The sequence below is a fragment of the Mirounga leonina genome, unplaced genomic scaffold (genome assembly GCF_011800145.1).
Source record: "Mirounga leonina isolate KUSES-001 unplaced genomic scaffold, KU_Mleo_1.0 Mir_53, whole genome shotgun sequence".
NCBI classification, from domain to species: Eukaryota; Metazoa; Chordata; class Mammalia; order Carnivora; family Phocidae; genus Mirounga; species Mirounga leonina.
The window spans coordinates 15,477,725-15,504,074 of record NW_023270807.1 but is presented as its reverse complement, the minus strand read 5'-3'; the positions used below and the strand labels follow the sequence as shown (position 1 = coordinate 15,504,074).

At 36.2% G+C, this 26,350-nt stretch overlaps 1 protein-coding gene across 3 annotated transcripts in view; it reads left to right on the top strand.

The window, feature by feature from the left end:
* Positions 1-20,680, top strand: part of MMUT (methylmalonyl-CoA mutase) — a 37,715-nt gene extending 17,035 nt beyond the window's left edge. For 2 of the 3 annotated variants that reach the window (XM_034991542.1, XM_034991543.1), the window contains exons 7-13: positions 550-661; positions 1,945-2,060; positions 4,376-4,491; positions 6,762-6,893; positions 8,292-8,439; positions 12,394-12,561; positions 14,879-15,146. In XM_034991542.1, the coding sequence (XP_034847433.1) occupies positions 550-661; positions 1,945-2,060; positions 4,376-4,491; positions 6,762-6,893; positions 8,292-8,439; positions 12,394-12,561; positions 14,879-15,007 (921 nt within the window). In that variant the 3' untranslated portion in view covers positions 15,008-15,146. Of the gene's footprint in view, positions 1-549; positions 662-1,944; positions 2,061-4,375; positions 4,492-6,761; positions 6,894-8,291; positions 8,440-12,393; positions 12,562-14,878; positions 15,147-19,838 lie in introns of those variants that run through there. The other variant, XM_034991544.1, reaches the window with a different exon arrangement.
* Positions 20,681-26,350: the final 5,670 nt, after the last annotated feature.

The following is a 26,350-nucleotide window of genomic DNA, read 5'->3' as shown; positions in this document are numbered from 1 at the left end:
TTCTTTTTTAAATTGAGATATAATTGACATATATTGTTGTGTTAGCTTAAGATATACAACATGATGCTTTGATATATGTATGAATTGTGAAGTGATTAACAGAATAAGTTTAGTTAATATCTATACCTCACTGTTATAAAATTGTTTTTCTTGTGATAAGAACTTTTAAGATCTACTGTCTTAGCAACTTTCAAATACACAATAGTGTATTGTTAACTCTGTAGAATTTTTTTCTTTCTTTTTTTTTTTTAGTTTTATTTATTCATTTAAGTAATCTCTGCACCCAACGTGGGGCTCAAACTCACCAACCCAAGATCAAGAGTTGCATGCTTCCCTTGACTGAGCCAGCCAGGCACCCCTAACTCTGTAGAATTTCTAATTAATGCTCTTGAAGTCAACTTAATTCTTTTCTTATGAAACATTAAACTTACAACTAAAATAGTTACGACTTTATTAATATTAGTAATTATGTGATGTAACTAATTTGTATAGTTTATAAAAAAATCTTTATATTCTTTTCCAGTTTTATTAATCTCTTTTTCTTATTAGCTCATTGATGAAATTGAAGAGATGGGTGGAATGGCCAAAGCTGTAGCGGAAGGAATACCTAAACTTCGAATTGAAGAATGTGCTGCCCGAAGGCAAGCAAGAATAGATTCTGGTAAGATAAAATGAAAACGTTTATGTGTGAAATCCTTACTTAAAAAGAAATATTAATTTCTGTTTGAAGATAACATATGTAGTTAATAAAACAAAAATAATGGAAAAATGAAACTTGGATAAAATGTTTCTCATCTCTATCTACTTATCTATCTCTCTCTCTATCTCTCTGTCTCTCTATCCATCTCCCTGTTTGCATTTTTGCATGCATGGATGCACACAGGTAAGCATATGTAGAGTATGTGTGGAGGTATGCCCATTGTATATACATGTATAGGTGGGTATCTCCAGCATTTTAATTTTTTTTTTTTTTAAGATTTTATTTATTTATTTGACAGAGAGAGACACAGCGAGAGAGAGGGAACACAAGCAGGGGGAGTGGGAGAGGCAGGCTTCACGCTGAGCAGGGAGCCCGACGCGGGGCTCGATCCCAGGACCCTGGGATCATGACCTGAGCCGAAGGCAGATGCTAACGACTGAGCCACCCAGGCGCCCCAATCTCCAGCATTTTAAAGATGATATTATTATTGGTCATTGTGCTTTGCATTGGAGTATTTATTCATTCAGTCAGTCAACACTTTTTTAGTATTTAGCATTTGAGGAACTGTACTATGTCTGGGCATACAACTGTGAATAGGTCAGATAAGCTCTCTGCACCCTTAGAGCTTATATTTTAGTAAGAGAGAGAGAAAATGAGCAAGTAAACAAATAAATAAACAAGATAATTATAGATTGTGATGAGTTCTATAAAGGAAATAAGGGGAAGGGGTGGATGGCAGGATGTCTTTAGATACAGTAATAATCTGATAATTTGAGGCTAAATATATTCTTACTATGTTAAGGAAATGTCTTTATAATTCTGGTTTATTACTTACAAATTTTAAAAGTACTTTTTGTTAAAAGTGAGAATTCAAAAATACATTGGAAATACTTTTGGATGTGAATCCTCTTCCTTATAAATCTTGATGTAGCAGCTGCTATTATTATTTTAATTTTGTGGTGTTAGAAGAGGGTTTATCAGAAACTCTAGGGAAGCATATAGTTTGGGAGAATAATAAAAGTCCTCCCTTACAGAGATTCTGATACATACCTGTTCTTTTCTCCTCTCATCCCCATTTTATTGGGATTTGCTTTGCTGATCTATATTGAAGTTTCATTAAGATTTAAGAATACTACTTAAAAATTTTAAGCTTATAAGGAAAGTATTTGATGATCAGAGCATTACTATTAGGTAATTATTTGTGAATAGAATCTACATATTATTTTCCTCTGGAAAATTAATAGGTTCTGAAATAATTGTTGGAGTAAATAAGTACCAATTGGATAAAGAAGAATCTGTGGAAGTTCTGGCAATTGATAATACTTCAGTGCGTAACAAACAGATTGAAAAACTCAAGAAGGTAATAATAGTTATCATTTTTTGAGTGCTTTCTGTGTTCTGGGCACTGTAAGCCCTTACATTGTCTTGCTTAATCCTTATAACAACCACATGAGGTGGGTATTATTTCCCAACATTTTAAAGTTAAGGAAACTAAAGATAAGGGAGATTAAGAAACTTGCCCGGAATAATTGAATAGCCAAGACTCAAATCTAAGTCTGTTGACACCAAACACTGATGTTTTAAATCATTACAACTGCTTCTGTGAAACTTACATATTGTTATCAAAAACCACTATAATAATAATAATACCTCCCATAATTTACAGATTAAAACAAAGGCTTAAATGATTATGTAACTCGCTCAAAATTAAAAACAAATTAAGTTCAGAGTATCTGAACCCAGGGCTTCTCACTATAATTTGTTTCCACTAGACCATGGCTTCTGATACTACTATGAAAGAATCATTTGCTTTCGGTTTTTTTTTTTTAAGTCAAATATATCTTAATGGTGCCTTAGTAAGATAGTTTATAAATGAAAGATAATTATTTTGATTGAAACTACAGTACTATCCTAACTTTATTTCCAATTTCTTGCCAAGATGAATCAATGTATTTGAGATACCAAGATAGATAAAACATATTCTTATAGTTGTAACTTACATATTTCTATTGTATGACGCTACCGTGGTCTCTTAATCTCTGGCTTTTATAATTACTGTTATTTCTAAGGCAAGAAACTTGACATTTTTCAGTGATCTTTAATGGTTTTCCTCGGTTTACTTTCCCTGTGATAATTTTAAGATCTTTTTTCCCTCCTCAGTTCAGATGTTCTTTAGGAATCTAATAGACTTTGTTCAGTTAGACTGAATGCACGACTATTCTCTTCCATTTTTTTAAAATATATATATTTTTAAAGATTTTATTTATTTGAGACAGAATGAGAGAGAGAGAGAGCACATGAGAGAGGGGAGGGTCAGAGGGAGAAGCCGGCTCCCTCCCGAGCAGGGAGCCCGATGCAGGACTCGATCCAGGGACTCCAGGATCATGACCTGAGCCAAAGGCAGTCGCTTAACCAACTGAGCCACCCAGGTGTCCCGCTCTTCCATTTTTTTAAATGGCAGACGTTTAATGACATTATTTCTTTTTTCACCCTCAATCAGGAGATAATGACTCCTCTCTCACATTTTTGTCGTTTTTTAAAAAGGTACTATTTAGGATGTAGCATTTTATTTTCAGTCATCACAAAAGTCTCAACATTTATTATATTTGGAAAACTTTTCTTCTCTCTTATACTTTAGGCTTTTATTAACTCTGCACCCTCACAGCTTGAGGGGTTCCATTTGCCATAAGTGATGTTAAACTTTATTTTAGGCAAGAGAGAAATTCACTAGTGATGATGGAATTGGATTTTTCCTTGCCCTTAGTATAGGATTTCTGGTCCACTTCTGCTTATAGGTATTATATATTAGTAGCATCTTAAGCAGTATCATATTTTAGACTTTTTTATAGGTGGTGTAAACTTGTAAAAAATTGGATTTTAGATAACTTTGTTTAGGCAGGTTGTTGGCAGAGCAGAGTAGAGCTAGGACCTGAGGGGAAAAGTTTTTGACCATGCTTTTCATTGTCTTTTTGTCTCTGTTGAAGTATTTCTCATTATCTCTTTTCTCTCTTTTTGGATTATTTTTATTTTTATTTTTTAAGCCCAACACAGGGCTTAAACTCACAACCCAGAGATTAAGACCTGAGCTGAGATCAAGAGTCCGACGCTTAACTGACTGAGCCACCCAGGCAGGCGCCCCTCTTTGGATTATTTTTAACTAAAGAAAAATCATACACATACATATTATTACCAATATATTGTTAATTAGCTAAGGAAAACAACATATAACTGAACTATTCTTGAAGTTGTAATCTATTATTATTATTTTTTCATCCTTGTCACTATTATTCTTTAGTGTGCCTTTGAAATTACGCATGTAAAACATCTACCTGGTTTTGATGTCTTGTTACATTAGTAAAGCCTAAGTAGCATGTACTACTTGGGAGAGTCACCACTATTATTTATTGTTAACCTTGCTTGTTTCTGATTTATCAGGATTATGGAATTCAGTATTATTTTAGGAAGTCCTTAAATGTTTGTTGAATGAGTGAATGAATAAATTGAATGAGTATCAGACCTAGGATACATATTATTCTCTCCTTTTTTTTTCCTTTTGTTTTTGAGTTTAGGATTATGGAACAATTTCTGTGTGATGTATATCAGTGTCTGATTTCCTGATCTCTGTTTTATTCTCTGTTCATGTAAATTGTCCCTTTTCTTGACCTTTTTCATAAGGTCAAATGCAGCAGGGATCAAGATTTGGCTGAACGGTGTCTAGCTGCACTTACTGAATGTGCTGCCAGTGGAGATGGGAATATTCTGGCTCTTGCAGTGGATGCAGCTCGTGCGAGGTGAGGGTATTTAAGTTTGGAGATTTCCAAATACCAGAAGTTGACCAGTTTAACTTTTCAACGTGTACTTAAATAAAAGGTTGATCATATAAACCATGTGAGCTGAAACAAAAATATTGGAAACTCAAATGAAGTTAGTTTTTATTTTTCTTAAATATCTGTGCACTTACAGCATTCATGGTTTTTTAAACATATAAATATTAAGAGGCTTTAATCTTCTTAAATAAAATTTAAAAATGAAACGTTAACATTTAAAATATACCAAACATGAAGTCCTCAGGATTTGAGAAAGTCCATCTTATGAGGGAAAATACCTTCAGGTCATTAGTAACTAGCTAATGTAGACCTAAACATTTCTACAAATATATGAACAAAACAGGGCAAAAGTGATTGCTTTTGTCAAATTCAGTTACTGGCAAAATAAGGTAGTGAGAACTGTTTAGGTACATGTACTCATTTCCCATCTCCAGAGAAAAGCCAGAGGTTGGTCATTTTAGCAGCTAGATAGTAATGAATTATAAATGAACTCACGTATGTTCTTAACCAAGGGCATCATGAAACCTTTCTGAGCAGGAAACATGCTTAAGCTTTTCCCTTTCCTTCACTGGATGAAAGGTAGCATGCTGAGCACCCCAGGAACCCATGTGCCAGAGTGCAGTGCAGGACACAGTGGAGCTGGGTGGCCAGCTAGCCAAACAGTGTCTTTCCCAAAGACATTTTATTCATGTACAGTAGTTGGATATCACCAGGGTTTGAGCAGATAGAGCTTTATTCATGATACTCTAGGGTCCACTGTCCTGTAAGCATGTGGAACTATTCTATAAGCATGTGGAGCTATTAAAGGTATATTAAAAAATCAACAAACAGATCCTGTAAACCACAGAAAATTTTCTCCCAATACATGATGTCACTAAATGAATTATTTTTGCTTTTGTTATTTATTGCTTAATATAATTAACTTTTTTTAAAACATGTTGTTTTAAGTGCTTAAGGGGTAGAGTAAATAGTATGTGGGTTGGGTTTTTGTTTTTTGGTTTTTTTTTTCCAGTTTTAATTTCTTAAAAATAAGAAAACTTCTCTGCTTACAGTCCTCTAATGGTCTCCCATGCCTTCTAAATTAAAACCTAATCTTAGCATGGCCTGCAAGATTGTGTGAGATATGACTCTGCTTCCTTCAAATGCTGCGTCCCCAGTGTCCTTCCTAGTTGTAGAACAAAGAGCATGTTTTTCTACCTCTCAAACTTTTGCATTTAGTACTTTCTTTTTCAGACAGTTTTCCCCCTTACGTTCCCTTGAGTTTCTCCTTCTCATCATTTAGGTCTTAGTTCAAAAGTTATATCTTCATATCTTCAATATCTTTGAATAGCTTTCCCAGAGACCCCATTTCACCTGTTTCACTGTGTTCGTAGTGCTTATTATCATATGAAATTCTTATTAATTCATTAATTGTTGAATGAATTAGTGAACAAATGGATGGAATATGCTAAAAGACTTACTTTCTATCAAAATGTATCAGCAGGAGGGGCCCCTGGGTGGGTCGGGCAGTTAAGCGTCTAACTCTTAATTCCAGTTCAGGTCATGATCTCAGGGCTGTGAGATCAGGCCCTGCTTTGGGCTCCACGCTGGATGTGGAGCCTGCTTAAGATTCTTTCTCTCTCTCAAAAAAAAAAAAGTATCAGTGGGAATCTTGCTCTCTTTGCCTATTTGTATTGTTAAGTGGTGAATTATTCAGTAACCTTCACATGCTTATCTACTTATAGTTTTTAAGTCATTCAGTTATTTTTTAGTTAACAAATGTTAAAAAGTTTACTATGTATAAAGACATCCAGAATCATTTTTCATAAGTATTCTGAGGAAAGATGCTTTCATCAATGCAGTAAAAAAAATTCTTATTTAAGGGAAATAAGTCAATCAGAGAAAGACAAATACTATAAGATTTTTTTTTTTTTTAAGATTTTATTTATTTATTTGACAGAGAGAGACACAGGGAGAGAGGGAACACAAGTGAGGGAGAGGGAGAAGCGGCTTCCCGCCAAGCAGGGAGCCTGATGTGGGGCTCAATCCCAGGACCCCAGGATCATGACCTGAGCCGAAGGCAGACACTTAACGACTGAGCCACCCAGGTGCCCCCAATACCATAAGATTTTTGATGGCATAGTTCTTACTTAGGTAATAAAGTATGTCTAATTATATTGAATATTAAAGTCAGTAAATATTTTTATCTCAAATGATGTTAATAGAACCTCTATTTTATTATTTTAATATTTTAGATGTACAGTTGGAGAAATCACAGATGCTATGAAAAAGGTGTTTGGTGAACATAAAGCTAATGATCGTATGGTGAGTGGAGCCTATCGCCAGGAATTTGGAGAAAGTAAAGAGATATCATATGCTATCAAGAGGTAATATGTGAGATTTCTTTCACCAGAATGTCTTTTCTGTTAACATAATCCCCGTGAATCAACTGCAGGCTTAATTTTCTCACATACTGTTTGGAAAATATTTGAATTGACTTTCCTGTTAGTCTGTAGTTTTACTAATATAATACTTTGCATTTTCACCATAGCTCCCTTTAGGAGTTTCTCATTTAAAACAAATGTTTTTTTGGGCGCCTGGGTGGCTCAGTTGGTTAAGCGACTGCCTTCGGCTCAGGTCATGGTCCCGGCGTCCTGGGATCGAGTCCCACATCGGGCTCCCGGCTCGGCGGGGAGCCTGCTTCTCCCTCTGACCCTCTCCCCTCTCATGCTGTTTCTCTCTCTCTCAAATAAATAAATAAATAAAATCTTAAAAAAAAATAAAAAATAAAAAAAAAATAAAGCAAATGTTTTTTTAACTAACATTGATATTGCTTCATATCCCATAGGTAGTTATATTTCAGTCTCCTTACTACAGTATACTTTCATATTTTCCTAAGTTTATTCAAATTGTTTAATTGCTCAAATAATTATAAAATAATTTCCTGTTTGAAAATAAGTATTTGGTTGCCATCTATGCATAAATTAAAATCAGGCTCTCCGAACTGACAATAAATAGCACTGTCAAACATGATTAGGAAATATAAATTAATATAAATTGATCATACTTCCCAGGTGTAAATGTAGCTTCCTGATGATTTTTTTTCTCAACCTTTGTAATAAATTTCCCTCTTTTTGTGTCACTAGTTATATATGAGATAAATATCAAAACATCCAAGTTGAAAGTCATCAAAATGGAACTTTTTTTTTCTTTTAACAAAAACAAGTGTAGTACTTTTTGATGTGGGGTGTAAATTTATTGATTTAAGCTGGCAGATATTTTGATTATATGTCATTAGAAGACACCACATCGCAGTCAGCTTGGAGGAGTTCACATTTGTGATGAGTAGGTGAGATACAGACAGTTCAAAGCAACTAGTGAGTCACATTTGTATAAATAACTCTGAAAGGCACCTTTTAATTTATATTTAAATATTTGTGCATATTATACTCTGGAGACTGGCTTACAAAGGTGAAAAGTTGTCATTTCCTCATCTTGCTTCACTGTGGTATTCTCAAGTGTTATGGGCTTATTGGCTGTGCCATCTTTCAGACTTTCCTCTAAGGGGAAGGTGGTAAGCATATCCAGGCTTTAATGGAATTCTCAGTTTAAATTAGAGATATTCACAAAATGTGAGTAAACAGATGTAAAGAGGTGTTTTTAAATAAACTTGAAAGATTTGCTGCGAATAAATTAGTTTTTATGTCTTACCTTTGGACAATTAATATAGAAATTGTATTTTATTATTACTTTTTAACAACTGCTGTGTTTTGAAATGTTCTTAGGGTTAATAAATTCATGGAACGTGAAGGTCGCAGACCTCGTCTTCTTGTGGCAAAAATGGGACAAGATGGACATGACAGAGGAGCAAAAGTTATCGCTACAGGATTTGCTGACCTTGGTTTTGATGTGGACATAGGTCCTCTTTTTCAGGTACTGAAAATTTTGGGGGGAATTTCAAAAGAATGTCATAAATTACTTATATTTTGAACGAATAATGATAAGATGATAAACCATGATGATGTCTTTCAAGTTGTAAAAGAAGAAAATGAATTCAACAAATTCCCCAATTTATTTTTGAATGCATATAAATCCAGTTAATTATGACAGAAATAGGAAAGTAGTGTAATTTATGTTAATGTGCTTGTTTCTCAGATTTTGTAAAAATCAGTAACTAAAATTGTTATTAGGCATCTGAAACTGAAGGTTACTTTCAATGATCTTTTTATATCATTTATTGAGATTTGATTAATAATTTGTTGGAAAGATAACCCATGTTGGATTGGTGGAAAGTGTTTTGAAGGGGAAATCAGGCATCAGAGTGAGAGAATATCATAATTAGATATCCTCTTCTTGTTATTCTCTAGTAGTATTTTATTTAATCACAGAATATTTGATCCAGCAGGCTAATAATTTGTTGGAAGTAAATGAAAGTGAAATTCTCTGTAGAGTGATACAACAGTCATTCTCTACAAAATATATTTGGTTGAGTACATTGTAATAACTTTCATATTACAAGCTTTATCCACTATATACTTATTGATCATCTACCAAATGCTAGGTTCTGAGTTGAGTAAGATACGATTTTGTCTTCAGGGAGATTACAGACTCCTAAACAGAAAGAGATTTACTTACCAGTAATCACAGCAGAGTAATAGTTAATGTAATTAAAGTTTGAACAAGGAACTTGTCCAAGTATTCTAGGAACTTACGGTTGAACTGTGCCTTTTGGAAGCCTAGAGAGCAAGCAGGGAAGGGCATGCTAAGAAGAGCTGGCTTGAGCAGAGGTGCAGATGTACAGCGTCATGAAGGCATGATGCCTTCCGGTGACTAAGAAGTTCAGTATGATTAGAATACAGAGCTTGGGACGGTATGTAGATTGTGATGAATAGCCTTATATGTGCCATTCTAAGACGTATGAACATTATCCCAAAGGTGTTTAGGCAGAGTGACTATCAAATATATACTTTAGAAAGCTCACTTTCCAGGAAAATCACTTTCTGAAGTGGATTGAGAGGAGCTGGGACTGGATGCAAGGAATCCAGTTAAGATGTTCAGTAATCTGAGTGAGAAACAAGGCAGGCCTTACCCACGGCAGTGTCAGGGTCTTAGCAGAAGTCGGCTAAGATTGAGAAGAAAATTTAAAGAAGGGACTATTTATGATAAGGAGGCAGGCTTAAGAGAACCAGCTTATGGAACATTCAGATGAAGATGACCATGTAAGTTGGATATGCATGTCTGGAGCATAGAAGAGAGGCCTCCATTACTTAAAACTGTGAAAACTGATTTAACTTCCCATCAAGAATGTATATCGCAAGATGAGAACTTGAACATTAAAAGAAAAAGAAGGAGGCAGCAAAGGAGGGAATGGGGTGAGAAGTGAGATAAAAACTGAGGAAGAAGGAGAGTTTCAGGGAAAAGGAAGTACTGTTATTCCACACTGTGGATGGGTCAACTAAGATGAAGACTTAAGAGTATTTGTTGCATTTTTACCAGCACAGAAGTAAACCTTCCTGAAGAGGCCCATCCCCTGTGGAATCTGTAAGACTTTTCCCTTTTTGAATTTTTTTTTAATTAATTAATTTTTTTATTATGTTCATTTAGCCAACATATAGTACATCATTAGTTTTTGATGTAGTGTTCAACAGTGAATTTTTAAATATTACTGTAGAGAATCTAGAAGAAGTTTTTATTATGAAGAGTTAGCCTGAACTTGTGGAGATAACATCTTTGAACTGTGTTGGTAGGCAAATTCATAAATACATTTAAGCTAGGTTTTGTTAAGAAGCTCAGATATAGGGGCGCCTGGGTGGCTCAGTCGTTAAGCGTCTGCCTTCGGCTCGGGTCATGATCCCAGGATCCTGGGATCGAGCCCCGCATCGGGCTCCCTGCTCAGTGGGAGGCCTGCTTCTCCCTCTCCCACTCCCCCTGCTTGTGTTCCCTCCCTTGCTGTGTCTCTCTGTGTCAAATAAATAAAATCTTTAAAAAAAAAAAAATCTCAGATATATTTTAGATTAAATAAAGATATATATTTAGATTGCTTTCATTCTTCCATTGAGTTGAATACTTTCCCATTCTAGTTTTTTACTTACATTCTACTACCCTTTTACTTTACTTTTTGTTTGTTTTAGAGAGGGGGGGAAAGAGAGAGAGGAGGGAGGGACAGAGAGAGAGGGAGACAAGCAGATTTCCCGCTCAGCGGGGAGCCCCATGTGGGGCTTGATCCCCAGGACCCTGATATCATGACCTGAGCTGAAATCAAGAGTCCAGTGCTTAACCGACTGAGCCACCCAGGTGCCCCTTTGTCTGTTTTAAATAATGACCAAATATAATACATTCCTGATATTTAGTAATTAGCTTTTGGGAAATATTTCTTATAAAATAAAAGTAATTAAAAACAATGGTTGTCATCCATTGGCACTTACAAGAATTTTTCAAAGAGCTGCAAGTTCATTTCCCCATTACATGCTATCTATAAAAATATAATTTGCCATTTAGTACCACCAACTTTGTTAACATAATACTTTGTCATTAAAAAAAAGAAAAGAAACACTTATCTATGGATGAAGGTACTTTCCTGCAGTTCTGTGTCTGACTTAAGTAAAATTAGATTTGAAGTTTTAAAATGTTCAATATTTGGTAACATAAAATACAGTTTAATGTATATAAGCATAAAGCACAGAACTGACTTGTTTAAATGGAATTTTAATCTAATAAATTTGGTAACATGGATGGTATGAATGATCAATCATGCATAAGTCAATTAAATTTCTTAATGCATTAGTACCAAGAATATGCACATTTTCTTAAAGGTTTTAATTTCATAGGTTATATTTTTCACAGACTGAAGGTTTTACCAATATGCTGTTTGATTTACTTAGAGATCTTGAATGTGGCTTCATTACTGAGAGCATAGGATCTTTTGTTTTCACACTGAAATTATGAGCCTTAAAATATTGCAAATTAAGGAAATCTTCAGATTTTAATAATTTTTTTGAGCTTATAATTGTTCAGTGGTTTCTGAGATAACTTTATCCTCCCCAAATTTCTCAATTTACATTATATTTACAATGGGAAACTTGTAGGTATCTTTTATATGAAGTTATTTAAATACATGCAAATTATCAAAGCAAATGTCACAGTCACTGCAGAGAATGAATATGATCCTGGGTAACTCAGTTCATAACTGAATACTTGAAAATATCCTTTATGATTCTGTATAGCATACTGGTTAAATCCAGTTAATAATGAAGAACAGCCTTCTTGACACCATTCCTTCTCTTGTTTATGTATTTGCCAGGGTGCTGTAGCCCCTTAACTAGTTTCTAGAGTTCTCATGTTATTTTGATTCATGTGTTGTTGTCAGTTCAGTGTCTTCATGGGAGACCGAGGTCCTCAGCTTCCTAGTGTGCCATCTTGCTAATGTCGCTCTTTCCCATTCTGTTTTAAAACCTAAGATTCACTTTTCACATTGAATTTTATTTTGTCTTTTACTTCTTCATAGATACTATAACATGTTGTCTTATACTTCTCAACCACTCAGTAAATGTTGATAAGACAACAGATGTATTTTTCAAAAATTGTAATGTGAGGAGATAATATATTTTGCCTGTATTCCTTATCCTAAAAGTTTTTTTGGGGAACTATATTTTGGTGTAACTTAAATCTAATTGATAAATTCTAGGGCTAGAAGCAAATGAAGCACTGGTGTTTATTTTATCAATTGGATGAGTTGGTATTTATGATTTAAGAATGATGAAATACGAAGTTATATTCACTTCAAGATTTTTAATGAGGAAAACCTTGGAATGTCAATCAAGTAAATAAGAGTTTTAAAATACTCTTTGGAATAAATGATGATTTGTTTCTTACTTTCTGATTGCTTAGACTCCCCGTGAAGTGGCCCAGCAGGCCGTGGATGCAGATGTGCATGCTGTGGGTGTGAGCACACTTGCTGCTGGTCATAAAACCCTGGTTCCTGAGCTCATCAAAGAGCTCAACTCCCTGGGACGGCCAGATATTCTTGTCATGTGTGGAGGGGTGATACCACCACAGGTATTGTTCATCTCCTGTATTTTTCTAGTACTATGTTGGGAATCCTGAGTAATATTAGTTTATATGTAGTTCCCCTTTACTGTATACGTTTACTAAAGATAAATTTGCTGTAGATATTGATCTGAATTATTTCCTAGCGATTTTACTAAGTAAATTTTACTAAAAAAGTGGGCAATATTCTTTCCTATTCAAGCTATATTGTCATTCATTATGTGTAATTTAACAATTTACAAAGCTTCTATGAGGGAATTACTTCTTTGCAAACTAGTAACCTAGATAGAGATCTACTTTCTTCATATTCAGTAAAGAATGATGGAAAAGGAACAGGATAAAAGTAATAAATAGAGAAGAATGGTAAACACAGTGCATATATCAACCCCTAGCCACAGTGAGCACTCTTTGTCATGGTAAATGAAGTGAGTCCTTTGGTTAACCAGTCAGCACTTGCTTCTGTTGTTTAAAAGTGCTACCTTATTCATTCCTTCCGTGTTTCCATCCATGACTGTTGTCCTAACTCAGAACTGTATCAGTTACATGGTTTTGTAAAACCTCATTAAAGCTGATTTGATTGGGGTATAGTTTTCTTAGAGCCCAAAATATCCTAATTCAGAAATAAATGGAATCAGCCTGTCCTGAAAATTCAATAGTTTGAATTTCACCTGATTGGGGAAGAGGTGGATTCTTGAACAAAAATGTGGATCATCTTAGAAAAGGAGAAATGAATGCTAGGTAACAATCAATGATGTCAGTTAATTTATTAATGGGGTGGGGGGATACCTTCCACATATTACCTATCAGTTAAAATAATTAGTTAAGATATAAATTTGGTCTACTTCCAATCCAGTTTTTAATTATATCAAGTTTTCTTTTTATATTGAGAATGGAAAAAATAGAAGAAGTGTATATGATATTGCTCAAAGAAAATAATCGATAGATGCTACAGTGACCCCTCCACTAGAGCAGGAATCAGTGAGGTGTGATCTTATGTTTCGGCCTATAATTTTTTTCCTCCATACCGCTCAGAAATTAAAATAGTGACTTATATACTACTTATGAAATCAGAAAATATATGTATGAAATGGTGAGTTTGATAGTAATATGGGGCTAGCAGGCAAACTATGTATTATTTATTCTTTCTAACAACACAGTACTTAAGGTGATATAGTCAACACAAAACTGCTTTTGTTAATGTACATGCCTATTTTCACAAATATAGTTTACTATATGGGACTATAAAGGGCGTTTATTGTCTATCTATGGAAACTTTTATCTGTATTGCAGTTTTAGAGTCTATAATATCTAAGCTCTTAGATGTGATGTTAAAATTTAAGAACCAAAATAATTAGGGTGCACAAAATATTGGAATTGAATATGAGTTGACAAAAAATACAGGTCTGTTACCTAAGTGAGCTGACATCTTCAAGAAATATATTTCACAGAAGTTGTATTAACCCTCTGGATATTTGAATTACTCAGAACATCTGTAGATGTTTTCCATACTTTTTTCCCTGTGAGTTTAAAGACTAAAGGTTATTTTTTGTAATGGCACACATGTGTGTTAATATGAGTATCCTTCATAATATAACTGTAGCAGTCAACATCAATGTGTACACATAGCATAATGTATAAACTTGAATCACTGTGTTGTACAACTGAAACCCTGTAGCACTGTGTGTCAACTATATTCGAATAAAAAAAAAGTAACAAAACAAAACACCCCCCAAAAGTATCACCATTCAGGGGCGCCTGTTGTTAAGCGTCTGCCTTTGGCTCAGGTCATGATCCCAGGGTCCTGGGATCGAGTCCCGCATCGGGCTGCCTGCTCCGTGGGAAGCCTGCTTCTCCCTCTCCCACTGTGTCTCTCTCTGTCAAATAAATAAATAAAATCTTTTAAAAAAAAAGAAAAGAAAAAGTATCACCATTTACTAACTGCAGACAAAATATCTTAGAGGAAGTAAATAGCTTCGTAAACTCAAACCTATAATGTGATACTACATTTAACACAAATAATGACAAGTAGTGATAATTTAGGTGAGAGAAAATTATATCGTTTTGGGCTTGGAAGTTCTTGATCAGTAGGTCATACTGCTTCTTACCACATATCACACACTGGGGTATTTGGAAAATGGGTGCTAGTGGTTATTATTGGCAATCCCGGGAAGGATTCTTTTCAGCTCCAAATGCGAATGGTATACCAGTTGAGAAAGCTGGGGGCATCAGTGACAAAGAATAAAGGACAGTGTTTGTTGTCCTAGTTTCATTTCCTTGAAATTAGAAATATTGCCTCTTCTATTAATTAAACAAATTCTTTCAACAGGATTATGAATTTCTTTTTGAAGTTGGAGTTTCCAATGTATTTGGTCCTGGGACTCGAATTCCAAAGGCTGCCGTTCAAGTGCTTGATGATATTGAGAAGTGTTTGGAAAAGAAGCAGCAATCTATGTAACATCCTGTTTTTGTGTTAGCTTTTTTCTAAAATAGTCTTTCAGTGACAATCAGAGAGTAAAACCATGTCTTCAATTTAATTCAACACTTGATATGTGCTTTCTTGAAAGCTTTACATTAAAATACCTGACTTATAAGAATTTTGTGATGCTCTAATTGTATATGTACAGTCTTACTTTAAAAATTTAAAAAACGTATATACCCTTAAAAACTTTACATGTTTAATACTTCATCAGAAACTCTAGACAAAGGTATTATTTTATTTTATTTTTTTATTTTTTTAAAGATTTTATTTATTTGAGAGAGAGAGAGCTCATGAGAGGGGGGAGGGTCAGAGGGAGAAGCAGACTCCCTGTTGAGCAGGAAGCGCGATGTGGGACTCCAGGATCATGACCTGAGCCGAAGGCAGTCGCCTAACCAACTGAGCCACCCAGGCGCCCGACAAAGGTATTATTTTAAAAAGTCATATTTATTTGAAGTATTTCTTATAAAACTATTTCTATTTTAAAAATTAAACTTTACCTAAAAAAAATCTGGCTAGTCCCAATTCTTCAGTTTAGCATTATATTGACTTGAGCACCAGAAAACAAAATCATATATGAACAAATAATTACACCTATCTTGGAAAAAGTATGAAGAGTATAGAGAAATATATTATGGTTGTGATCTTCAACCAAATTCTACTGGAATCACTTCAATAAGAATATTTAATCAGACCTAAACATTGGAATAAGGAAGAAATGGCAGAATATTTCTTCAAATCTGACTTTACTTTCTTCCTGGGCATGAGCATGTGACCTCCTTATGGCTGGGCTTGGCTCAAGATCCAGGAGAGTGGGTGTTTATGAATATTCCCTAAAATGAAAGTATTAGGTTGTTAATATGGCTTTCTCCAGAATGATGATGTAAGTTAGGAGTGTAGAAGGGCTATGATACCTGGAAAAGTTAGTGGTATAACTCAGTCCAAGTCTGAATACAGGCCTGAGAATCAAGAGAGCCCATAGTGTAAATCATAGCCTAAGGGCCGGAAAAGGTGATATGACATGCCCCAGATCAATTAGTGAGGCAGAAGATAAAAGGGGTGGATTCCTCTTTCCTCTGCCTTTTGTTCCATTCAAACTCTCAACAGATAGGATGATGCTCACAGACACTGGAGTGGGCAATCTATTTTACTAAATCCACTGATTCAAATGCTAATCTCATCCAGAAGCACCCTAACAGACACACCCGGAAATAATACACAATCAGGGCACCCCGTAGCCAGTCAAGTTGATTACCTATCATAGGTACCTATGACTTAAAATTATCACAGAGCCCTTGTACATTGCTGGTGGAAATGTACAGGGCTGTTGCTTCAGGGGAAAATGATAGGATTCCTCAAAAAAATTGAACAGTTACCAAATGGCCCAGTAATTCTCCTAGGTTTATATCCAAAAGAACTAAAGTGGGGTCTCACATAGATATTTGTGCACCCATGTTCATAGCAGCTTTATTCACAATAGCCAAGAGAGAAGTAACCCAAGTGTCCTTTGAAAGATGAATGGATAAATAAAATGTGGTATATACTTAGAATACTATTCAGCCTTAAAAAAGAAGGAAATTCTGACACATGCAGCAACATAGGTAAAACTTGAAGACAATATGCTAAGTGAAATCAGCCAGGCACAAAAGGACAAATATGATTTCATTTATATGAGATTCCTAGAATAGTAAAATTCATAGAGACAGAAAGTAGAATAGTGGTTGCCTTGGCCTAGGGAAAGGGAATGGGACATTAAGGAATTGAGTGGTTATAGCATTTGAGTTGGAGAAGATGAAAAGTTCCAGAGATGGATGGTGGTGATGGTTGTTCAGCAGTATGAATGAACTTAGAGCTGCAGAACTGCACACTTAAAAATGGTAAATAAGGTAAATTTTATGTTACAGGTATTTTACCACAATAAAAGTATTTAGGACAGTCTTGACAGGTAGTATTTATTTTATAAATGCTATTAATATTGTTACTGTATTATTACAATTGTTGAAAAAGAATGAATGGGAAGGCAGAAAACTGGGAAGGTGGGCAGGAGCCAGGTTATGTACAGAGGCAAGTTAAGGGATTTGTACTTCATCCTGAAGATAAGGACAGAATCATAAAAGGGTTTTCACTATGGAAATAATCTGATAAGATTTATATTTAGCACAACAGCTGTGTGGAACATGCCTTTTAATGGGGCAAGACTGGCAATGAGAGGACTGTTAGAATAATGTATTAGAGAAATTCTCTTATCTAAACTTTCCTGTCCTGGTGCTACTCAGAGATGACAAACATGGAGAGGATCAGATCTTATTTTGGGAGACTGAATTGACAGAATCTGTCTTGTATCTTTAAAAAAAAAAAAAAGGCTCTTGATCCTTGGGTATTCACTGTGTAGAATCTCCTATATCCCCTCACCTATTTTGGCTGTTCTTTTGTGGGCCGTTTTTGATGGGCAGTGATTTTGAGACTGGATATACTGGCATAATGTCAAAATCGGGGAAGGGTAAAATTATGGGATTTGTTTTCCAGTGATCCTTCTGTCAATACTAGAGTTTTTCTGGCTTTGGAAGCATATTAGGATGATGTGTTTAGGGTACCATGAAGACATCAAAATCCTTTCCCTGCAACTTAATGGAAATATCAGTGTTATATAAATATTATCATAGTATAGGAAGTAGAGGAGAGCTTTGAAGAGGCTTCCTTTCCAAACAAAACCTGCTCGAAAGTAGAAAAATTAAAGCAACAAAACCAAAGAAACAGGATGATTTATTCCTCTGATTTCCATTTCAGGGAGGGGGGATTCATACAACGGAGGGGAGAGCTGAGGGGGTTGTTAAATAGCTCTAGGTCTATCTACCCACAGAAAAGGTTATGCCATGGGTCCCTGCCGCCCTCCACTAGCATCTTTAAATTCCTATCCACTTCATACTACTCAAAATTTTTCCTTTACAAAAAAAAAAAAAAAAGTATCTAATAAAACCATTTATGTTAAGAGACTGCTAATGTAGAAGATGTTTATTTTACCAGGTATATTTTTATTTTAAATGCGGGAAAAAACTTATCAAAGTGATGAATATGTAAATATGCTTATTGCTATCTGGTAGACACCGTAAAAATGATGTTGATGATGGTAACAATTAATGTTATTTCTACCAATAGGCAAATCCCGACTCCATTTCTGAAGAATTATGACCCATCCTTTAGGTCATTAGGCAAAAATTTGTGCCTAACATTATGAAAAATTCAGCATTCAAAAATATTTTCAAAGAAAAATCATTTTGGTTTTCCTGAATAAACATAATGCTATTGTTTTGTTTCTCTGATCTTCCTTTTATTTTTTTTTCTGCTGTACCTGTAGGTGTCTCCCTAAGTTCAGGATTATTCTATTTCCTTAAAAAATATTTGAAATGATGCGCATCTTAGAGACCCATGGGCTCTGTAAACACTGTCAGGAAAAGCACAACTCTTTAATAATCTGCTTAGATGCACCTAATGTCATCCTTTGTGATTGTGATTTGTGGTCAATACAACTACATGTTGATAATTGTTCATGAACTGTGCTGCATTTGTGCTAAAATGATCTGTTCTTTAGCAGTGAAGCTAGAATATGACCTTGGATATGAGATTCTTACTGAATTCTATTTAGTAAATTCATCTCTAATTCACATTAACTCATTTTAAGTTACTAATTCTTCATGGCCTATTTCCACCCTCTGCATTCAAACCTCTTGTTTTACTGACCTCCTCTTACCACTTAACATGAGATCAGGGCGTGATATTAAGAGTATTTACACACAACACAAAACACATATTTCCCTGAAGCCCCTTAAAAAAGAGCAAGGCAGAATTTAATAACTTCTTTCAGGATTATTCTTTTAATACCCTTTTGGTTCTGAGATCATGGGCAAAATATAATTAAGATAAATGTCATGAATTTATATAATATGTACTTTGGTTGGTTACCATTTGTTAAATTCTAACATGCTATTACTTTTGGAAAATTAAAACATGAGATTTCATTGTGTTTTAGCTGTGCTGCATATGGCCAGTTAGCATTACATATGTCTATAGCAAAACGACATTTTTGCTGTTTAATTCTTTTTGTGAATGAATAGCTTAGCCTACAGCTTGCTTGGGATGGGGGTTGGGGGAGGGGGTAGAAAAATAGAGTAACGGTGATGACATTCTTAGGTTTTCTGGACTGTTTTCACTTGACTGCAAACAGTCTGTCCTATTGTCTCCTTTAGTTTTGTCATTTTGTTAGACCATATGGTCATCAGAACAATTTAGTGACAATTTTCTGTCAGAATAAATGGTTATTTAGACAATAAGTTTAAAAGGACACTAAGCAGATGACCCTCCTTGCCTCGAACATGTTCTTCGGTTTAAGGCATCCAAGACCCCTAAACATACTTTTTAAAATTACAAATTCATCTGGTAAAAGCCTAATATTAAATTAAACGTTTACATTTTATTCTAAAACATTGAGAGGCCATTGCTAATTGTGCACAGCTTATGCACTGCCTAACTCCAGGGGGAGCCATTTACTTTGTAGTCTCCCGCGGTCCTAGTCTTGGAAGGATTCTGCTGCAATTTGCCGTCTTAAAAGAGGGATGATGATAGAGCCCACGTCAAATGTTTGTTTTAAGGATTAAATGCGATAATGCACGGAACCTGCTTTGAACTATGCGGCAGACAAAGACCAATAAATGTTTTCTATAGTAATTATTATTTTTACACTTTATGCTAGCGTCACTTCTAGCCCTTGGAAATAAAAATAATATATGCATTTGACATGCTTCTTATTCTCAAGGGGCTGGTAGCCAGTTTGCAGCAGATGAGCTCCTAAGGAGATTGTGACTGTGTGTTGTAAAGGAGGTCTCCAGGTAGTGCTGTGAGAACACTAAAGAAGTTGCCAATTTTCTCCTGTGGGGGAAATGAAAGCTTCGAAGAGGAGACTACACCTGGAGCCTAAAACAATGAGAGAGGTTAAGTGGGCAGAAGTGTGAGTATGTAAAACAGGTAGGTGGACACAGAGCTTATTCAGGGAAATGGGACAGTCAATGTGGTTGAAGCATGCAATTCATGATAAGGTTGAAAAAGGATAGGGATCTTATCATTTATTAACATCTTACTGTGAAATCTTTTTAAAAAATTGATTTCCTCCAGGTAGCTCATTGATTTCAGTAGAAGATAAATTTGTGTATTATTGAAGCAGCCACACAATTTTATATATTTTTTTCTTTTTGTCTGAGCTATATGAATTTTTTTCTCTCACATCCTTTTTTATAACTAAGGCCTTTGTGATAGAAAATAGCTTTTCAAATGCCAATGAGATAGGAGGCGAGGAGACATTTTGCATCTCCCTTTTTGCCTAGGATTGGCCAAAGCGGCTGGTGATTAGGGAGATACCTCTTGTTTTGGAATCCTTATTGATTTCTCACTAAAAATGCAGTTTAGCTCACAATAGACCTCTTAGTTTCAATCCTTTTTGTAAACCTTCCACTCAAACCCAGGGTCGTTATAGTAAATATGTGTCACAAAGGAATCTGGCATCACTGGCAAATCATTCCATAGCTTGGGGGAGAAAGTAAAACTTTCAGATATGTGCTGTTATATATAAGTATGTTGGCAGCATCATTTAAATAAAATGGTTCAGAGGCCAAAAAAGGAAGACAAGCTGTGCTCCCTGCCTTTTTTAGGTGAGAGAAGTTAATCACTTCTTATTTGGCTTGCCCAAACAGAAAGACAGTTCCCCCGCCCCCAAACTCAGGCTTTTTGACTAGAATATTTATTTTGGTTACGAGGCAAAGAATAGAAAAGATTTCTTTCTTTTTTTTTTTTTTTTTTTGTCTCAGGATTCCAAGTATCCTTTTTGCCCTCCAAAATGCTTATTATAGAAGACATTTGAGATAATTCTAGACTTACATTTGCTAAGAACTCAGCTAAGGGTTCTTTAAAAAGTGTTCTTTAGCGAATTTGTGAGTATGAATCACTCTTCACTTGAGTAAAAATTTTTCAGTAAGATATTTTTCCTGAGGATGTGGCTAATTTGGATTACCATGATTTACTTGATAAAAGATGTCATTTTACACATTCAAAATTTCTGTGTTCAAAGTTGCTATCCATTTGGACGATAAATTTGTAGTGCAAGAGAAGAAATAACTACTATGAATCCAAAGATGTTGCCCCAAAATACACTTTCCTGCGTGCTTGTACTAGAAATTCCTTTAACAGTAGACTGCATCTTTAATTCCAGTTAGGACTGAGAGTAAACTGCAAATAATTCTGGAAAAGTTATTGACAATCCATATCAGATCTTTTTACACACATGCATTTTGATCTGGAAGAGAATATAAAGGAGCTAAAGGAGTAAAAAGGGTATTTGTGTGAGTAATAGAAGGGGGGAGGGGCAGAGAAAAGGGGCAGATTGAGGTATATTCTTGCAGTGGATTTTCTGCACAACGGGAAATTTGCAGCCCAGGTATATTTTTAGTCACCTGTGCACAGCTTATGCTCTCATCTACCCTACCACCCACCCTTATTTCCAATGAAAGTATGGCTTTATGGAGACTAAGTTTAGTTGAAGAACCAGGAGAGTGCAACACGTGTATGATAGAACAGTTTCTGAAGAGAATGTTAACAGGAACTCTGCACTCCATAGGGAACCAAGAGTGGAAAGAAAATAGTGTGCTAAGGAATGCTGCATGTACCCTTTCTCTATATGGATACATTTCCTCTGTCAAGTTCTTTTTTTTTATTATTATTATGTTATGTTAATCACCATACCTTACATCATTTGTTTTTGATATAGTGTTCCGTGATTCATTGTTTGTGTATAATACCCAGTGCTCCATTCAATATGTGCCCTCTTCAATACCCATCACCAGGCTAATCCATCCTCCCACCCCCCTCCCCTCTAGAACCCTCAGTTTGTTCCTCAGAGTCCATAGTCTCTCATGGTTCGTCTCCCCCTCCGATTTCCCCCCCTTCATTTTTCCCTCCCTACTATCTTTTTTTCTTTTTTTAAAGATTTTATTTATTTGACAGAGAGAGAAACAGCTGCATGTACCCTTTCTCTATATGGATACATTTCCACTGTCAAGTTCTTTTTTTTTTTTTTAAGATTTTATTTATTTGACAGAGAGAGACACAGCAAGAGAGGGAACACAAGCAGGGGGAGTGGGAGAGGGAGAAGCAGACTCCCAGCTGAGCAGGGAGCCAGATGTGGGGCTCGATCCCAGGACCCTGGGATCATGACCTGAGCCGAAGGCAGACGCTTAATGACTGAGCCACCCAGGCGCCCCTCCTCTGTCAAGTTCTTTATTTCATTAAATAATTTGAGCATTTTTAACAGGTGCATATGCGTATATTTGTGTGTGCGTGCGCATGTGTGCATGCACAGGGCTAAAAGAAAACATTTTTACTTCTTGTGTCTGCTGAAGGTCCACTAGATGGTGGTGAAGAAGTGCAGGTGTTGTGGAACTAACCTAATTGTGGGTATTGATGGGTATAATGCTTCCTAAGATTCTGATTCCAATATGAATATATTTTCCTTTTTTGCTTTCTGTCCCATCGATCAAGCTTCCTCTGTAGGCTTTTATGGTTGTGTTTGCAGGATGTAGTAGCTCAGCTCAATCTCAGTGAATTGTATGGAGGTATGGAAAAAGCATGGACTTGGGCATTAGACTGACCTAGGTTCTAGTTCAGCCTCTTCCACTTGTTGGATTCTGGGCAAGTTATCTACTTGTCCTAATGAGCCTCAGTTTTCTTAGTACTTTAATACTCTTCTTGAGTGTTTTTTTATATGAATGTGTGTCTCAGACAGAGTAAACACTGAAGAATGTTAGTTTTATTTCCCTTAGAAAGAAAACAAATGTATGGTTTATCCAATAAGACAATGGACAAATTTTTCACTCAGTTAAGACTGGAATGAAAAAAAATCAGATTTTTTATTTTACCTTAACTACTACAGATATCGGAGGACACTAGTACATAAGGTATGATATTTAGTCTGTTTCCAAGGTGTGGATTTGTGATGTATAGAAATCTACAGCAGCACATCCAAAGTAAGTTCTGTAAATGGATTTGATTTGAGTCACCTTGTCAGTTTAGAAACAATATCATAAATACAAATGACAAAGTCCCAAGGAAAGGCAACAGACATGCCACTTTGCTAGCTTTCACAAAACCTAATTTTCCGTGCAATCTCTAGTGCATTAAAAAAAATGAAATGTAACATCAGTGTTGAAGGCTATCTCCAGATGGCCTTTTATTAGCTACTGAGGGGGCTGCTTCTATTCTCTATCAACTGTGCACACTGCAGCAACAATTTTCACCTTTATATGCAATAAGCTATTGTTGTATGAGACACTGAATGACACATGGAGGACTGGTCCCTGAAATATATTTTGAAATGCCACGTGCATGGCATAGTTCATATGACCACAAATCTGGATTTGCTCTACTTACTTGAAGGTCAGATAGTGTTGGTTTGTAATCTCAGGAGCTTCCTGGATGAAACATGAAATTGGCCCCTATTCTTGGAGGGCAGGGAGAGACTGAAGAAGAGGCAGACCACTTCAGATTGGTAGGTGGTAGTTTTAACAAGCAAGGGAACTTACTTATGAGGCTTGTTTTGGGTAGCTGCAAGATGGGTTGTTCTCCACACCTGACTGCCAGAATCTGAAAACTTTATATAGAGGTCTTAACTGGGTTCAGTCATGAAATTAGTCCAGAGAGTCTCAACAACATCTTAATCTCAAGGCTATGTCCTTGAAATGGCTCCAGCTATGGGAAAACAGGCATTCCAAGGACAGGGGAGGGGTGAGAAGCCTCAGATTGCCCAGGTCCTGCTCTCAAGTCAATTGGCAGTCACATCCTCTCCATGACCTCACCCAACAGACAATGTCAGTGCATGGCTTTTTGTTCAGTCGTGTGTATGGTTTTTTAAAAATTATTTCTGTTTCGACCACTCTTATGAGAGTTCCATTGAATGGGATGTATCTCATAAGAATTTTAAATTGGAAAAAAAAAATTATTGAGACTTTATTCAACTAAGCACATCCCAACTGTTTAAAACTAGAAGTTCCTTTGTAACAGCGGGTCAAGCTAATTTTATTAAGAACACCGAGGTTAAGGGAAACTCTTAGTTTCACTTTACATTAGCGTACAGAAAATCTTTCTGTACTTTCCATGAACTTCTCTGCCATTTTCCAGTGCCTTTCTACGTTTCTAGTTGTGTGACTTCTGTAAGGATCGGCTTAGAGCAAATTCATTCAGAGTTTCCTAGTGGTACAGATTTAAGGAAAAAAAAAAACTAGAAAGATAAAGAAGAATGAGAGCTTAATACATATATTTTAGGTAAATTTTTGGATAGAAACTAAATCCTGACAGTGTTGATTATATGGTTATTAAGGATGTGAAAGCCGGGTTATGGTAAGCCCTTGATCTAAATAGGAGGAATTAAAGATCATCAAGAACAACATACCTAATGAAATGGAGGGCAAGGACTCTTCTGACCAGCTCATTCAGTCCTCCAAGGGGCCTATATAAGACCATGGAATGTGGCTTTCTCATCTCATACTCTTTGGGAATTAAGACTATGGCATAGTGACCGATATCTATGCTGATTGGTTGGTGTTCACATCAAATGATCAGGGAAATAGAAAAATAGTTCTGTTGTAAGAGAATAAACTCTCCTTAACAATGAACATCTCGTGTGGAGGGAGAAGAGAGCTGAATAAAAGCCTGTGGTATCCTGTAAAGATGAAGCTCTTGATCAGAAAGAACAGACATGGAGGACACCCCGGGAGGAAGAACTGGAGCAGAGGTGGAAGAAATGGCACTTGTCCTGCAGGCCACTTGACATTTCATTCCGAGAAGCATGTGTTGGGATCCTTAATTACAGATGAGAAATGGGGCCCAGGGTGCTTAAAGGGCTTTTCAGCTGAGTGGTGGAATCAAGCCTTGAAACCAGTGGCAACACCAAAGTCCACTCCATTTCCGCAGACTGTCGCTCTGTTCTCCATGTCACTCCCATCCTCCTCCTTCTCCCTGCAGAACCATTCAGGACTCAGCCAGGCTATTTCAGCGGGAACCAGAGACACTTGCCTCTTAGCTAGTTTTGCTGTATTGATTCAATTGAGATTTGCCTCCCATTTGCCCCAAGTATATAGAGACTGTCGTCCCTCACCTACTGTGTTCTCTTGTTCCCTGCTCTAGATGACCCTTGTACCGAAAGCCTCTCATCCAAAACTAAAAATTATTGTCCATTTAGAGGCAAAAAAAAAAAAAAAAAAAAAGCATTTGTCACTGATTCAGTTGCCAAAATGGAATTGACTCCTCTTGTCCATCAGGAATTAGGAGAAGGTGGGTGTTTGTTAGCAACTTTGGGAGTTCCCATGTTTATCATGGGGTATCCCAGGCTTATCTTATCCTGAGCAAGACTAGTAGATTTCTACTATCTGTCATCAAAATCTTAGGAGTTTATAGAGAATCCTTAATGGGATTCAGTCACATACACAGTCCAGATGGTCTCAGTAACGCATGATTTTCTCAAGGCTTCATCCTTGAAGTGATTCCTAGTATAGAAATAGTGGGTGAAAATGTACATTCTAAGGACAAGAGAGTGGGGAAGGAGCCTCTGATTGCCCGGGCCCATTTTATGGGTCAACTGGTGGTCATGTCTTCTCAATGACTTCCTCCAACGGGAGTAGAGTCCAGAAAATATAAGGAACTGACTAAAACACAGTGAAGAAAGCCCACGATACTCTGAATATCCTTAGAAGAAAAGAAAGTCCAGTTGTTTATTCAGGGAGCTGTGGATTGGGTACTACAAGGCCAGATGGAGCAACAGAGCTGAAATGAATAAGCACAGCTCCCTTGAATTCAACTTTACCAAGGTATGTGACATTTACTCTTAGTTGATCCTTTCCCCTTTCCTAACAGATAAGAAAACTGACACTTAGAAAGGCAAAGTAACTTCCTGAAAGTTTCACATCCCAGTTGTGGTGAAATAATGATTAGCCCCTCAGCTATCTGAGACCCTCAGCTGGCTAGGTAGATTAAGACAAACTGCTGCCAGTCTTTGCTTGGCACTCACCTCAGTGTCTTCTGTCCATCCTCGGAAATTCTCCCTTGTTCCCCTTCCATCCTCTCCCTAATCCTCCAGTTCAGCCTCTCCCATCTGAATTCAGCCAAGCCAGTCTCCTGGATGTGGCCCTTCTGGGTCAGTCTTGCTATGCCACCACTTACGTACAGACACAGAACCTTTCTGAAGTCACACAGGAGACAGGTGATTATACACCATCAAATGCAAACAAC